The sequence below is a fragment of the Microcaecilia unicolor genome, chromosome 4 (assembly GCF_901765095.1).
Source record: "Microcaecilia unicolor chromosome 4, aMicUni1.1, whole genome shotgun sequence".
NCBI classification, from domain to species: Eukaryota; Metazoa; Chordata; class Amphibia; order Gymnophiona; family Siphonopidae; genus Microcaecilia; species Microcaecilia unicolor.
Window position 1 is genome coordinate 219,993,015 of NC_044034.1, and position 14,940 is coordinate 220,007,954.

Sequence of the window (14,940 nt, forward strand, 5' to 3'; positions counted from 1 at the left end):
CCGAGATCTGTTTATATTACCCTAATGATTCTGATCATTGTGTGCTCTGTTCCATTACTGCTCTCTTGCAATGAAAGAAACCTTGACAACTAGAATATACTTCCAAGAGTATTGCTAGAAGTCACTGTATTATCATTTGGTTTGATTTATTGATTTGATATATCACCAGTTTTCAAAAAGACACCAGGCAGTTTACAGTAATACAAAATAATAAAATCAAATAAACACAACTTCCCTCCCCTAACACCAATAAAACAAGAGTGTATTCAACCCACCAATAACACAATGATAACATTAAAACCTTAAAAAAATTCATCCATCTTCCCTTATCCATTAGCCAAACAATATATAAAACAGACCGATAAATGTAGTTCAACATGGATGGAAGCCAACTGAATGAGGTTGTTAACCTCTGACAAGCAAATGAAGTCAGTGGAGAAAGCCACAGCACTGAGGATCTCATAAGTCTGTTAAGTAATAAGTAAACAAAAGGAGCAGGTATGAAGTTATACAGAGAGGATAGAAAGCAAAAAGCAAAATCTAAAAGACTATGAGCACAAATGTTCATAGTGCATGTAATCAAATTCCAGACCTACTAGCCATGACGATGGAGGCAGATCTGAATACTCTTTCTATTACAGAGACTGGGAGATGGCAATACCAGACAGTAATCTGTTCAGGAACGATGTATAAGGCAGAAAATGGAAAGAGAGAGTATGTGTGTGTGTGTACATGTGTGTGCACATGTGTGTGTGTGCACATGTTTGTGTGTGCAAGCATGTGTGTGTGTGTGTGTGTTGGCATCTTCACATCAAACTGGAAATTTCAGACCTTTTTACATGTAGGCAGTTCCACTCCCACGTGCAACTACCCCATTTTATAAATGTAGATATGTAAGTGCTGCCATTTAAGTAATCAATAATTATGAGGCCACAGTTTTAATTTGGTTTAATTTTGGAGGTGAAAATAAACAACTGGAATTAAGGAGAATGACCCCCTTAATGCCTCATGTAAAGCCCTAGAATAAATATGCAATTAAAAAAAAAAAAAACATGTGTGTGCCTCTAAACCTGACAGGGAAACCTTTTTCCATATATGTATATACTCTTTGTATATGGGGGATGGACCTATAGATTTTTGTATTGCCCAGATCTTTTCCAAACTTCATCCTCCCTTGCCCCCACCACTCCCCCTTGAACTATCTACATGTAAAATCACCACTTTTACATGTATGCAATCTATATGAACAGATAGGGCCTATAGGAAAGATATAGGTCAATAACCTCTATACCATCAGTAGTTCAGCAGTAGAAAACATACTGTAAGAAAATATGTTATCCTTTTGTGGGTACTTTTAAACTCCTGTTATATATAGCTTAGAGCAAGAGACTAGTAGCAAAACTAACTGCAAACGTTATATGGCTTAATTGACAACTTTGTTTGATATGCTGTTTCTGTTCTTTTATATTTCCTGTTAGTGAGCTCAAACGATATCTATTTGCTCACAGACTACAATAGATTCTGCTATAATGCTGCGACCCTATCACAAAATATCATGACATCTTGCATCACCTAGGCATTTGGTGTGCTGTATCTATGAAAAACAAATTGGTGCTGTCAGTACAACATTAGGATGGAATATGTTTTCATGATACACTATGCCCTTCCTGCTCCTTCAGCATGGGCTCTGTGGAAGGGCCTCAGTGCTAACATGGCTTCCATTTTGATTTTCTTCAGGTTGTGACTTTCAAAGAAGATGGCACTGTGCTTCTCAATGAGCTGAAGGTGAATCTGCCCTATGTGACAGGTAAGCTTTTGCTGGAGGTCTAAAATGCAGGATTTTGCTTCCTGAACCTCCCTTAATCTCCTCTGCCCATCCTGGAAGAGGACATCCACTGCGAGGGTCAACACTCTGCACCTCTCTTCCAGGGCCACCCTGCAGCTTTCTGCCCTTTCTGTGGTTTCCTTGGCCTGCAGCCTCTCAACAGCCCACTCAGCTGCCCCCTGTGCTTGAACCTGTTGCAACTCCTTTATCTGAGTTTCCAACTCAAGGTTCCTCTGAGTAAGGTACCGTACCCTTTCCTGGGCTGTCTGCATCTCCACCAATAACCCCTCTATCCTTTGGGTGTATCCCTTGTGCAGGTCTTCTATCTGGATTACCTTCTCCCTATTAAGCTCATTCAGGCCCCTGGCCTCAGCTTGGATCTGCTGCAATGCCACAGTTAACTGAGCCACCACTTCAGTATGTCCCTGCTGCACTTCCCTGGCTTTCCTGTTGCCCTTCAATTCTCCCAGCCCAGCCTTTACGTGGGTTAAGATCCCCCTCAGCTCTCCTATAGCTGTTTGCTGTAGTTTACCCATCTCCTTAACACACTCCTGCCTCTTAGCCAACTCCATTTCCTTCTGCTTCACCTCCTGCTTGGCTTCTTCTAATTCTGCCTTTACAGAGGTGACGAGCTTATTTTCCCTTTGCTTCTGGAGTAGAATCAAGGCTTGCTGTTCCCTTATACTTTCCCTTAGGGCCTCCTGCTCTTTTTGCCATTCTAGGCGAGCATTCCGGAACTCAGCTTTAACTAGGTTTACTCTCTGCTCCTGGTCCAGTTGCAACTTGTCTGTGAGGTCCCTTATCTCTTGCTCATGTGTGGACTGCAGCTTAGCTACTCGGGTTTCATTTAAGGCTTGGGTCTCTTTCAGGGTGGCTGTAAGATGGACTACCTCTGCTTCCTTTTCCTTCCTTAGCTTACATTCTGTGAGCAGCTCAGCCCTAACCGTGGCTAGCAGTGCCTCACAGCCTTCCTTCTGCTTAAGGGACTCTGCCCATTTGGCCTCTAAGGCCTGCACTGAAGCAGCCATTTCTTTCTTACATGCTGACTCGAATAGGACCCATTTCTGTTCAGTCTCGCTCAGACTTCAATACCTTATGGGACTCCTCCTGCTGCTGTATATTGCCCACTAAGGTTACCATCAGTCCCTTATTAAATTCCAGAACCTCCCTCAGACGTTGCTCAGGGTACCTATGGAGTTTCCCAGGTTTACATAGGGCTTGTAGCTCCCATTCTACCTGCCAGAAACTCTCTTTAAGGGATTTTAACAGCGGGTTCTCATTCTCTTTATGGGCTTCCTCCTGGAGCTTTCTACCAAACTCAGGATTATGGTTGGGAGATTCCTTTAATCCCCTTTCCAGGGTGAATGACTTACTACCTTCTCTTCCCTGGGTTTCCCAGTATTTCTCCCTTGGGGCAACTCTCCCTGGTTCCCCACCACATGGAAATACTGCCAGTTCCTCACCAGAGCATGGGCAGCCTATTTTATCTTCAGCTGTCTCATCCCACTGCTCACAGTGTACATTGACTTCCCCTACACAATCAGGACTACTTTTTATCCTGTCACCTGGGAAGTTCTCACCCGGGCCTACCCCCCCTTTCCTAGAAGGTTTACCCTTCTTACCAGGACCACCACTATCCTGCAACTGGGGTTTTCCTCTCTCGTCCAGGCACCCCTCCTCCCTCTTGGCACTGTTCAGGTTGGTGGCCTCCCCTCTCCCTGGGACATGGGTTGCTTTCCCTGCAGCGGGTTCCTCTTGACCTCTTCCCTGCAGCCACCTCTTTCTCCTTGGGTTCCCGGCCTCACCATGAAGTCTGCCCCTGAGGAATGGGTCACCTCCCGACTCCCATGGCCTTTGGGCTTCCTCTTGCCTGCCATGTTACTTAACCCCCACCAACTGACTGTAGGATTTCCCTCCTCCCAGTCTCCCAGTTCATCCTCTGAACTGCATACTGCCAGACACCACTCTCCAACATGGCCCATTTCCCCACATTGGTAACATACTGGCTCAGCCACTTTTCCTCTCCTTGGGGTCTTGTCTTCCCCAGACACCCCTTCAGGCTTAAACATTGTCCCAACAGTCTCTAAACAAAGTCCCTCTCCAAGTCCCAGAACCTGGATCATGGTGTCCAACTTTGCCATGTCCATTTCTTCTGCTGGCGACTTGGGCTCCGGCTCCTCGGGCCTTTGGACTTTTCTCTTCGGTCAGCACCGTCCCCGCCTTCCCAGGGCTCCGACGTCCTCCTCGATTGTCTGCTGGGATATAGCCTGCAACACAAGAGAAGACTCCAAGTGCGGACTGTCTGTTTCCCTGGTCCTACACTTGCTCTATTTCTTAGCTTCTTGGATCCTCCCTCGCCTCCCCCCTAGGTACCCTTTACCTGGGTAGGCGAGTAATGCGCCTTATCAGTGTTGGCCCCCTCGACGGGCTTCAGGAACGTCCATGGCTTGCATCTGGGTCTGTAGGGCTTTTAGGAGGGGCCCTTATTGTTCCTTGGATGCTTTCACCAATTGATGTAAGATGTGCTGCGAGCCAGGGGCGTAGCCAGACAGCAGATTTTGGGTGGGCCTAGTCAAGAAGTGGGTGGGCACCAAGTGTTCTCCTCCCCCCCCCCCCCCCCACCAATGTGATGAGGCCAATATCAGCAGCTTAGGAAACCTAGACTGCTGAAGTGGAAAGCAGTGTTTTCAGCACCATCAGGGGGAGGTCTTCAGCTGGCAAACTTGGGATCCCCACTAGCTAGCACTAAATATGTGTTGATGTTGGGTGGGCCTGATCCCTAAGTGGATGGGCCCCGGCCCACCCAGGCCCACCTGTGGCTACGCCACTGCTGCGAGCTCTCTTGCTGCTTCTCCTTGGCAGTGAGGAAGATCCTGTGAAGCAAACAGACACACGACCCAAGTGCGCTATCTTTTAAGCGGGTCCCCTTTTACTCTGCCTGGGTTCTCCACCCTTTGGTTTCTCTTCCCTTACCCTGCTCTTTATCCAGCCTTGGCCCCCCTAGGTACAGCTTACCTGAGGTGCCTGCTGGTCTGCACAGTAGTAAGGGCCCACCAGGGTCCTCTGTCCCTCTTATCCGTGTGGATCACAGTTTAGGTCCCATCTGGGATAGTGCCATTGTAAACGGGCCCGCTGCTTCAGTATGGGGAAGGAAGCTGCCTTCCCTGAATAGCCAGAACTTCACAAAACTGCCACCAGGAAATACTTCAAAAACATTCCTTTATTTTCCAGATTCATAAACAAAACTTCACTCCAGAGTAGAGACTTGCTTCTCAGGCAGGGCTGTTCTGCCTTGCTTAGTACATCAACCAATTACACAAAGACTTTGCCCCCTTCCCGGAGGGGAATGCATTAGTCCTTTGGAAATCCCTGCTTTTGTGGTCTCAGTCAGTAGCAAACAAATAGTACTTGTCCCACAAGCAGGATTTCCCCTCAAGACAGTGTTAATCACCAAGCAGCCTTTACTTTCAGGAGGTTCAATACTTTTGGGACTTCCTTCCACCCAAGGTATTTCAGCCTGCTTCAGTTCTTTAGGGACCTATCTTGCCCAAGGATTTTCAGCCTGCACTGCTCCTCTCCTCCTGAACTGAACCCCTCTTCCCACCAGGCAGCCCTCCTTCATAAACAAGCCTTCCAACTTCAGAGGTTCTCACAATAATCAGGTTTCAAAACAGGGTAGTAATTCCCCCACCACTCAGGGTTTCCCCAAAAGAAAACCAGGCTTCTTTACTTAAGCAGGGTTTAAACCAAAATAAATTCCCAAAACCATGTAGGTTCCAAACTTTCAGGGGCTGCCTTCCTCAGCTCTCAAGCTCCCATTCCATTCCGCTTTCTTCCCCTGCTCAGGCTGATTAATTCCCTCTTCCATCCAATCCTCCTCCTGCTTCTCAGCCCACCTCTCCCTATTACAGGTGGGCAGCATGATATACAGATTGCTGGTCCCGGGAACTGGCTCCTTCATTCACCCTCCCTCTTATGGTCAGAGACGGTATATGGCCAGCTTGCCTATCCCCTGGGATCTCACTGCTAGGACTGGAAATGCATTCTGGGATATGTAGTTCATGGTTCTGCTGTTTCACTCTATACATCGGGGATGTAGCCTTGTCACAATGCATGTCAAAAAAGGGGGTGTGGAAATGGGGGGGGGGTATCATGAGCAGATCAGGGGTGTTCCTTTCAGTTACGCTTGTAATTACAGACTAAGGTGGGATCCATGCCTAATTTAGGCGTGAGCATCTGCACCATTTTTCCACTGGTGCCTAAATGTAGTTGTGGTTCCTGGGCATAAGCGCTATTCTATAAACCATGCTTAACTTTAAGTGCAGTTTATAGAACAGCACTGAGCACGGGTTTTTTTGGCGCCAATTATTTATATGCCATATATAGAATTTAGTCCTATGTGTACACTTGCATATTGTATAAAACATATGCATTTATTTTATTTATTTATTGGGATTTATTAACCGCCTTTATGAAGTGATTCACCCGAGGCAGTGTACAGCAGGTACTGTTTAACTTCAAACTTACAATTTTGTTAACAGCATAACAATAGTAAAATAACCAAGAATAAACCATAAATACAATAAATGAGGTAAACTTGAAAACAGTAAATTGAACCCTAATAATAGAACTACCGTGAAACAGTATAAAAAATGTACACATTTAACAGCATTTGAATTCAAATATCAGAGATATAATGCAGTTAGCATAATACTAATGATACACCTAATAAGCATGCATTAGAACATTCAACTAACATAGATATGATGCTAAAGATTTTCTACAATATGGCTACCCATATATCAGAGGGACCAAGAGCAGAGATATGATGGGAACAAGATGCATGGTACAGAGTCAAATGGGATAATTTGATGGTTGGCTGAACTCAAGGCACTTTCTTTGTATAGTTAAGCAAGAGATAAGGAAGTGATTTAAGTTACAGTGTGTGTAGCAAGCTAGTCCAGGTGCAGAATGAGTGTATAGTTAGTCACTCTATGTATTAAAGTCTTGGAAGAAGAGCCAGGTTTTTACCTGCTTCCTGAAGTAGAGGTAGTCTCGAGTTATACGTAGCCCCTCTGGGAGTAAATTTCAGAGTGTGGGGGCTTCTCCTGAGAAGGCTCACTGGGGGTATCACATCTTTTGATGAGGGTACAAATAGTGATGATCCTTGAGAGGACCTTAGAAGTCTTAAAGGTGTGTAAAGAGTTAACTTATTCTTTAAGTATTCTGGCCCATTTTTTTCTGAGGGCCTTGAAAGTCAAACATAGAGTTTTAAATTTAGCCCTGTAAGGTACTGGCAGCCAGTTTAGCTGTTGCAGTAAGAGCATAATGTGGTCACGCCACTTGCAGCCTTTTAGTCATGCTGCAGCATTCTGAATTAGTTGGAGCTGATACAAACACTTTTTGGTTTGGTCAGTGTATAGGGCATTAAAGTAGTCTAGTCATAATGTTATCATAGCATGGGCCACTGTGGTCAGGCTCGTCTATTCAATATATGGAGAAAGATTTCTTAGCTGCCGTAGGTGATAGAGAAAATTTTTGAAGGTTGTTTGAATTTGTGGGATCAGAGTGAGTCTAGCAGTATTCCAAGATTCCTGACCTGTGATGAATCATAATTCCACCCTGTTCTTCCCAAACTGTGTTTTTGGGAATGCGTGCAGCAGCGAGAATATAAATATACACCATCTTGTCAGCACATCTATTTATACCTGCAGATGTTGCCATGTGGTTTTATAAAGGGGCATTTTACGCATGCAAAACAGGTTTTATGCACAGAACAACCTTTATAAAATTACTCTCAGCATGTCTCAGGGAAGATCTACAGTACGATGATGGCTATATTTTTAAAATTTGTACTTAATTACTTTTTTCCAATTCCAAGCTGAAGGTGAGTTATATTCAGGTAGATGAGATATTTCCCTACCCAGATGTTACTTCCTAAGTTGTACCTGGGGGAACGGAGAGTAAAGTGACTTGGATTTGGATTTTAGGGGTTCTAAAAAAATTATTTTAGATTTGTCTCGCATGTTTTCAGTAGTAGTTGAAGAAAGTTACATTCAGGTGCACAAAGTATTTTCCTGCCCTCAGAGGTCTTACAATCTAAAAGGGAAATTCTATAATTTTTTTTTGTTACATTTGTACCCTGTGCTTTCCCACTCATGGCAGGCAATGGAGGATTAAGTGACTTGCCCAGAAGTGCCTGAAGTGGGAATTGAACTCAGTTCCCCAGGACCAGAGTTCACCACCCTAACCACTAGGCCACTAATGCACTCTAATTGGTATCTAAGGTAGGCAGGGGCATAGCTACTATGGGGCCTTGGGGGCCTGGGCCCCCGTAGATTTGGCCCGGACCCCCCCTGCTGACGACCCTCTCAACCCCCCTCTCAACACCCGCCCGCCGTTGCTGTTGCCTACCTTTGCTGGCGGGGGAGCCCAACCCCCGCCAGCCGAAGTCAGTCTGGCTACGCCCCTAAAGATAGGCATTAATTTTTCCAAGAAAGTTATAGAATGATTGGCGCCACTAATTGGCAATTATGAACCTATCTTAGTGCATATGTGCAAGGGGGTGTAAACATGGGCAGAGTATGGGCGGTCATGAGCATGTGTCTGAGATATTCATGTAACTTAAAGAATACTATAAGTAACATTCAATTCAGGGCACAATTAGGCACCAGCAGTTACAACTGGCACTAATTTGGCATAAATGTTAGCTCCTAACTTTAGGCACATCAATGCTGGCATATCCTAGTATTCTATAATGGAATCTAGCTGCCAAGATGCCATTATAGAATTGGCGCTATGTGCATGGCATTGAGGTACCTAAATATTGGTGCCAATTTATAGAATTGCCACCTAAATCCGTACCTGAGGCAATAGAGGGTTAAGAGCTAGATTCTATAAATCACGCCTAAATCAGTATCGACAAAAATGCTTAAGCGCTATTCTATAAGCTGTGCCTAAAGTTAGGCACAGTTTATAGAATAGCGCTTAAGCACAGGGGTCATGTGTAAATCTAGGCATGTCATTTGCACCAATGAAAATGTTGTGCAAATGCCTGCACCTGAATTTACACGTAGAACCCCCTTATTCTATAATTGTGTATGTAACTGGAATCCATGCCCACGCTCTGCTCTAAAACGTCCATGACCCTCCCATTTCCATGCCCCCTTTTCTGAGACGTATAAAATTTAGGTGCGGATCACGTGCCTAAATTTATATGTGCACATGTTGATTTCAATTAGTGACAATAATTGCTTGTTAAAATTATTGGTGCTAATTGGCTCATTCAATTAAATTGAGAGTGCAAATTTAAGCATATATCTAGATTTGTGCATGAATTTTTTGGTGACTTTTATAGAATCAGGGGGTAAGGAACATCAATAATATTTGATCAACTTGCTTCTCCAGTCCTTAACCTGTTGCACTAACCACTAATCTACTTCTTTACTCCTTTCCAAATCCAACTGACAAACAGATACACATGTTATTTTCCTGTCCAAATGGACTTACAATCTAATTTCTACCTGAGACAATGAAGTTTAAAGGGACTTGCCCAAGGTGACAAGGAACATCAGTGGGAGACAGAATTTGAACCTTGGCTTCCCTGGTTCTCAACCTGATACTATTCCACTCCCCAACAGACTAAAAAAGCTAGAATGCCTTTTGAAGTGAGTTTACAAAACCAAACTGTCTGAAAGTACGATAATGGCCGACAAACTCATATGGCATAATGGCTTTGTGAGTCAATCATGAGTGATCAGAAATAGAGGGAAAATATACACAGCTCCAAATTATCCAGTTTACACTTTTATTAATACCTGACTTTAGAAGTCCATTAAGAGCAGACCATGATAAATTGTAGGTGCACAGTCTGATCTGTGGCCAGTGACGGAGCCTCATCCTCCAGAGATGAAAGGGATTTCATAAAGGTATGATTTAAACTATGGGTGCAGCACATCAAAACACGAATAATTATAAATCACATCAAGCTGTGACAGCTGTTTTCTAGACAGATTTCTAGCACCCTATGCATTTCAATAGTTCAGAAACACATGCAATCATGTATGGAGCCAGTGGCTTAAAACATATTTATAGCACCTGGAGAGCACAAACGTTTTGTAGAGAGAAAGTAAACATTGAATTGTTCAATCTTATTTACTACCAAATAATAAGTATGTAATGTATTCACAGATACAGCCTATCGGTTACCTTTATTAGCCCTTTTTGGCCTGGAAACTAAACTAAAAGTTAAATCAATGGGATTCTAACAACAGAAAGAGCATCCAAACTGAGGGGGTAACTTTAGTCTGGGAAATGCACAATTACCTATATAAAATTATGTTTACATTATTTTCATCCCTGTAGGAACAGCGGGGGAGGGGAGGGTGAAAAAGTGCCAGCAACGCTCAATTCTCATGATGCACATTGCACTTTTAGCTAGGAATCTCTATATGGTAATTCCTTTCATCTCCTTTGTATCTTGCAGGTAGAGGGTGTGGGGAGAGTTGAGCTCAAATAGATACTTTTGGTTATGTGTGCCTTGAAGGGTATGAAATGGGAGGTTTAAACTTTATTCTAATTTATCCTATTTTAATTATTCCTTTTCTTTTCCCCCCGGAGATTTTGCCTTTTATGATTATTGTATGTGTTATGATTTTGGAATCTGTGTTTTACTTGAGTTTTTGTATTGATTTGCTTTTTTGTAAATCTTGATCAACATTCTTCAGTCTGCCTCTAGTTCTCTTAGTCCTGGGGAGACAAGGAAATGTTCATATTTTACATATTATTTTTAGAATTAGTTCACGTCCTTTCAGTAGTAGCTCAAGGTGAGTTACATTCAGGTAAAGTAAGTATTTTTCCTGTCCCTGGAGGACTTATAATCTAAGTTACAGTGAATGAAATTCACAGGCCATTTTATAAATATGAAATAAAATTAATCTTTCTGTTTTGTGATTTCAGCAAGCTTTTCCATCCTGCAACCAACTTCCTCCCATATCATTGTGCAAACATCTTTTGATCTCCAAATGCAAATCCAGCTGGCTCCAATCATGCAGCTGTATCTCACCATGGAGCGATCTGCTCGCAATACTCTTCAAGGTGTGATTTGTACCTTATTCTATAATTGGTATGGCTTAACTAGCCCTGCTTTCTCCAACAGAGAAACTAAGCAGGCTATATTTCTGATTTGAAACAAACCTCAAAATTCTATAAACGGAGCTTAAAATTGCACGTGTAACTTTGGGCATATGCCCAATTTGTGGGTGTAATTTAATTGAATAATAAGCCACTCAGTGCCAATAACTGGTTGCTAATAATCAATTATCAGCACTAATTGGCATTAATTGAAATTTATGCATGCATTTTGTGGGGATCCATGTGTAAATTTTGTGTGTAGCTCCAAAATGAGACATGGCCATGGGAGGGTCATGGGTGGATTAGGGGTGTTCCTACAATTCATGTGCACTTTTATAGACTAAAGGGGTCCACGGCTCATTTAGGCACAAGGATTTACACCAGGGTTTAATTGGTGTAAATCCTTGTGTCTAAAGTTTGGCGCTGATCCTGGCGCTATGCCTATTCTATTAACCAGTGCTGTTAACTTTCAGTGCTGTATATAGAACAGCGTTTACCGCCAGATTCTATATAGCATGCCTCGAATTACGCACGATTCCACATATAAATCTAGGCATATTTTATAACTACGCACGCAGATTAATTGTTTTAACATGATGTTGTGTTGATAACAGCTCTTAACAAGAAATAAAGAGCCCTAATTGACAAAAATTAGAATCTATGCGCATATTTTGCTAAGCATATTCTGTAATGTACTGCGCCTAAATTCTAATGTGCACAGGCAAAAAGAGGCGTGCTTAGGGGGCATGGAAATGGGTGTTTTGTGGACATTCCAAAATCTACACGCGTTGTTATAAACTATGGGCCAGTGCACGTAAATCTGTGTTCAGGGATTTACACCAACTCTTTGTTGGTGTAAATGGACATGGGTAGATTCAGTCGCATGAACTATGCCTAAGCATATTCTAAATACAGTGCATATAGTTACTTGTGGTATTTAGAAACACTTAGTTGTAATTTCCTAGTGTGTGTTAATTTTAGGCACCATATACAGAGTCAGGCCCTTAGTTAATTTTTTGGGCAATGATTTGTTGGTGCTATTTATAGGATTTGGTCCAAAATGGCTAAGGGGGCCATACTTGAGAAATGAGCCAGAGTACTTCAGCAAGTCCCAGTTCTTTCACATGGAGGAACAAAAAAGGCCATTTTTGTTGTAGAGCATGCAGATCAAAGTTCTGATAGGAGACAGAGAGGGGCATAATCGAAAGGGGCGCCCAAGTTTTCCTGAGGACGTCCCGGTGAAGGGGCGGAAAAACCCGTATTATCGAAACAAGATGGGCGTCCGTCTTTCGTTTTGATAATACGGTCGGGTACGCCCAAATCTTGACATTTAGGTCGTCCCTAGAGATGGCCGTCCTTAGACTTGGACGTTTCTGATTTTCGGCAATAATGGAAACTAAGGACCCCCATCTCAGAAACGACCAAATGCAAGCCCTTTGGTCATGGGAGGAGCCAGCATTCGTAGTGCACTGGTCCCCTTCACATGCCAGGACACCAACCGGGCACCCTAGGGGGCACTGCAGTGGACTTCATAAAATGCTCCCAGGAACATAGCTCCCTTACCTTGTGTGCTGAGCCCCCCAAAACCCACTCCCCACAACTGTACACCACTACCATAGCCCTTATGGGTGAAGGGCGGCACCTAGATGTGGGTACAGTAGGTTTCTGGTGGGTTTTGAAGGGCTCACATTTACCACCACAAGTGTAACAGGTGGGGGAGGGATGGGCCTGGGTCTGCCTGCCTGAAGTGCACTGCACAAACTAAAACTGCTCCAGGAACCTGCATACTGCTGTCATGGAGCTGGGTATAATTTTTTTTAGGGTGGGAGGGGGTTGGTGACCACTGGGGGAGTAAGGGGAGGTGATTCCCAATTCCCTCCGGTGGTCATCTGGTCAGTTCGGGCACCTTTTTGTGGCTTGGTTGTAAGAAAAAAAGGACCAGGTAAAGTCGTCCAAGTGTTCGTCAGGGATGCCCTTTTTTTTCCATTATGGGTTGAGGTCACCCATGTGTTAGACATGCCCAAGTCCCGCCTTCGCTACGCCTCCAACATGCCCCTGGGAACTTTGGTCGTCCCCACGACGGAAAGCAGTTGGGGACACCCAAAATCGGCTTTCCATTATATCGATTTGGACGACCCTGTGAGAAGGACGCCCATCTTGTGATTTGTGTCGAAAGATGGGTGTACTTCTCTTTCGAAAATAAGCCTGAGAGTGATAGATCGGGCTGCTCTTTGGATGTCACTTAATAAAAATCTAGCAATCTATGCTTCATATGTGAATAATTTGTTGAAAAATGTAGGCCATGGGGCCGATATTCAACCGCAGGCGTTAAACCAGCTAACTCCTGTGGTAGGCGCTAAGCCCGGAGAATCAATGCCAGGACATTTCCAGTGACTGGCATTGAATATCCGGTTTATTTTTGGCTGGTTTGAAAATAATCGACTAAGTCAATATTCAGACTTAGCCGGTTATCCTCAAACCAGCCAAAGATATTCCTCTGTTTGATACCCAGTTTAAAAATTGGCAGCTAGCCAATTATATCGTGCAATATAACCGGTTATTCAATAGCTGCTAACTGGGGATATCCCCGCTGAATATATTTCATTACTAATTACTCGGGACACAAAAAAATCTGCATTAAAATGTAATACACAATTTTAGGTGCACTGTTATTACATTAGGCACAGAGTGAATAGTCTGAAGACAATAAACAGTTGTTTAAAGTACCGATAATCAGATGTCCTCATAAAACAACCTAATCAGTTCTGAGTGTACTGATCTTGTTTGACCATTGATCTTTATTTTATTTAAAATAAATAACATACACAGGATTTAGATTATAGCACCTGACCCCCCCCCCCCCCCCCCCCCCCCCCACCTTTCCAATCCACAGGTCTTTGTGGAAATTTCAATGCCAAGGAGGGAGATGATTTCCAGAGTGCTGGAGGTCTAGTGGAAGCAACAGCAGCTGCATTTGCCAATACTTGGAAAGCACAAGCCGGTTGCCATGACAAGACTGACTGGTTGGAGGATCCCTGCAGTCTCAGCATTGAGAGTGGTAAGGATTATCACACAGAGCTTCCCTACACTGAATTCATAGGACATCTGTAGCAGCAAGCTTCATTGCACTTGGACTAAATGTGAGATGGAGCTATGTAGAGATAAATATGCAGAATATGGACAGTCTGGTAGCCTTTTCTGACTTTGGTAGCAAGTGGCACTTTAGAGGCCCAGAAACTTTAAACTCTATTATTCTTTAAGGAGTATTAGAGTAAATTTAATAAATGCTTACTGGATGGAATGGGGGATTGAGAAAACAGTGGGATGTCCTTGAGTGTAATCTACTACCCCTTTTTCAGTTTTGAGTAGATTTTTGACAGGTGGTATCAGATACTAGAAATATGAAAACTTTTTTTTTCTGATTAAGCCACTACTTTCTTACTGTAGATTCAAAATATGCCTTGCCTGTATCAGTGGATAGTGAGAAGGTGTTTTATTTACATGGAATTGCTGGTGGTTTGTTGTGCATTATTTATTTATTTATTTATTTATTGCATTTTCCCACCTTTTTGCAGGCTCAATGTGGCTTACAATACATCTTGAAAAATGGAAGACATTAGGAAATAGACATTTAGTGTTACAGAGGAATCTTGGGCAATATGATAATGAAAAGCAAGATAGTAGTATAACAAGCAATATGATTATGATAAACAAGATAATAGCATGACAAGCAGATATTATAAGACAGTTTTGAATATATGTGGATGAATAGTGTGTGTTACATTGGTTGATCTTTGTGGTTAATTGCTTGCACTTGATAACTGTTTTGAACAGCAAAATGCTGTTAGTCAGTAATATGTAAATAAATAAAGGAAATGTACAGCCACCTTCTTCTAGATATCCCCACTCTTTTCAAGGCTGAATGATTTCCCCCCCCCCCTCCCGCATGAGAAACACAGTCCTCAGTTATTGCCACATCGCTC

At 43.1% G+C, this 14,940-nt stretch overlaps 1 protein-coding gene across 1 annotated transcript in view; it reads left to right on the forward strand.

The window, feature by feature from the left end:
- Positions 1-14,940, forward strand: part of MUC2 (mucin 2, oligomeric mucus/gel-forming) — a 222,657-nt gene that overhangs the window by 48,809 nt on the left and 158,908 nt on the right. The window contains 3 exon segments of the mRNA XM_030202464.1: positions 1,738-1,807; positions 10,784-10,921; positions 13,851-14,015. Of these exon segments, the coding sequence (XP_030058324.1) occupies positions 1,738-1,807; positions 10,784-10,921; positions 13,851-14,015 (373 nt within the window).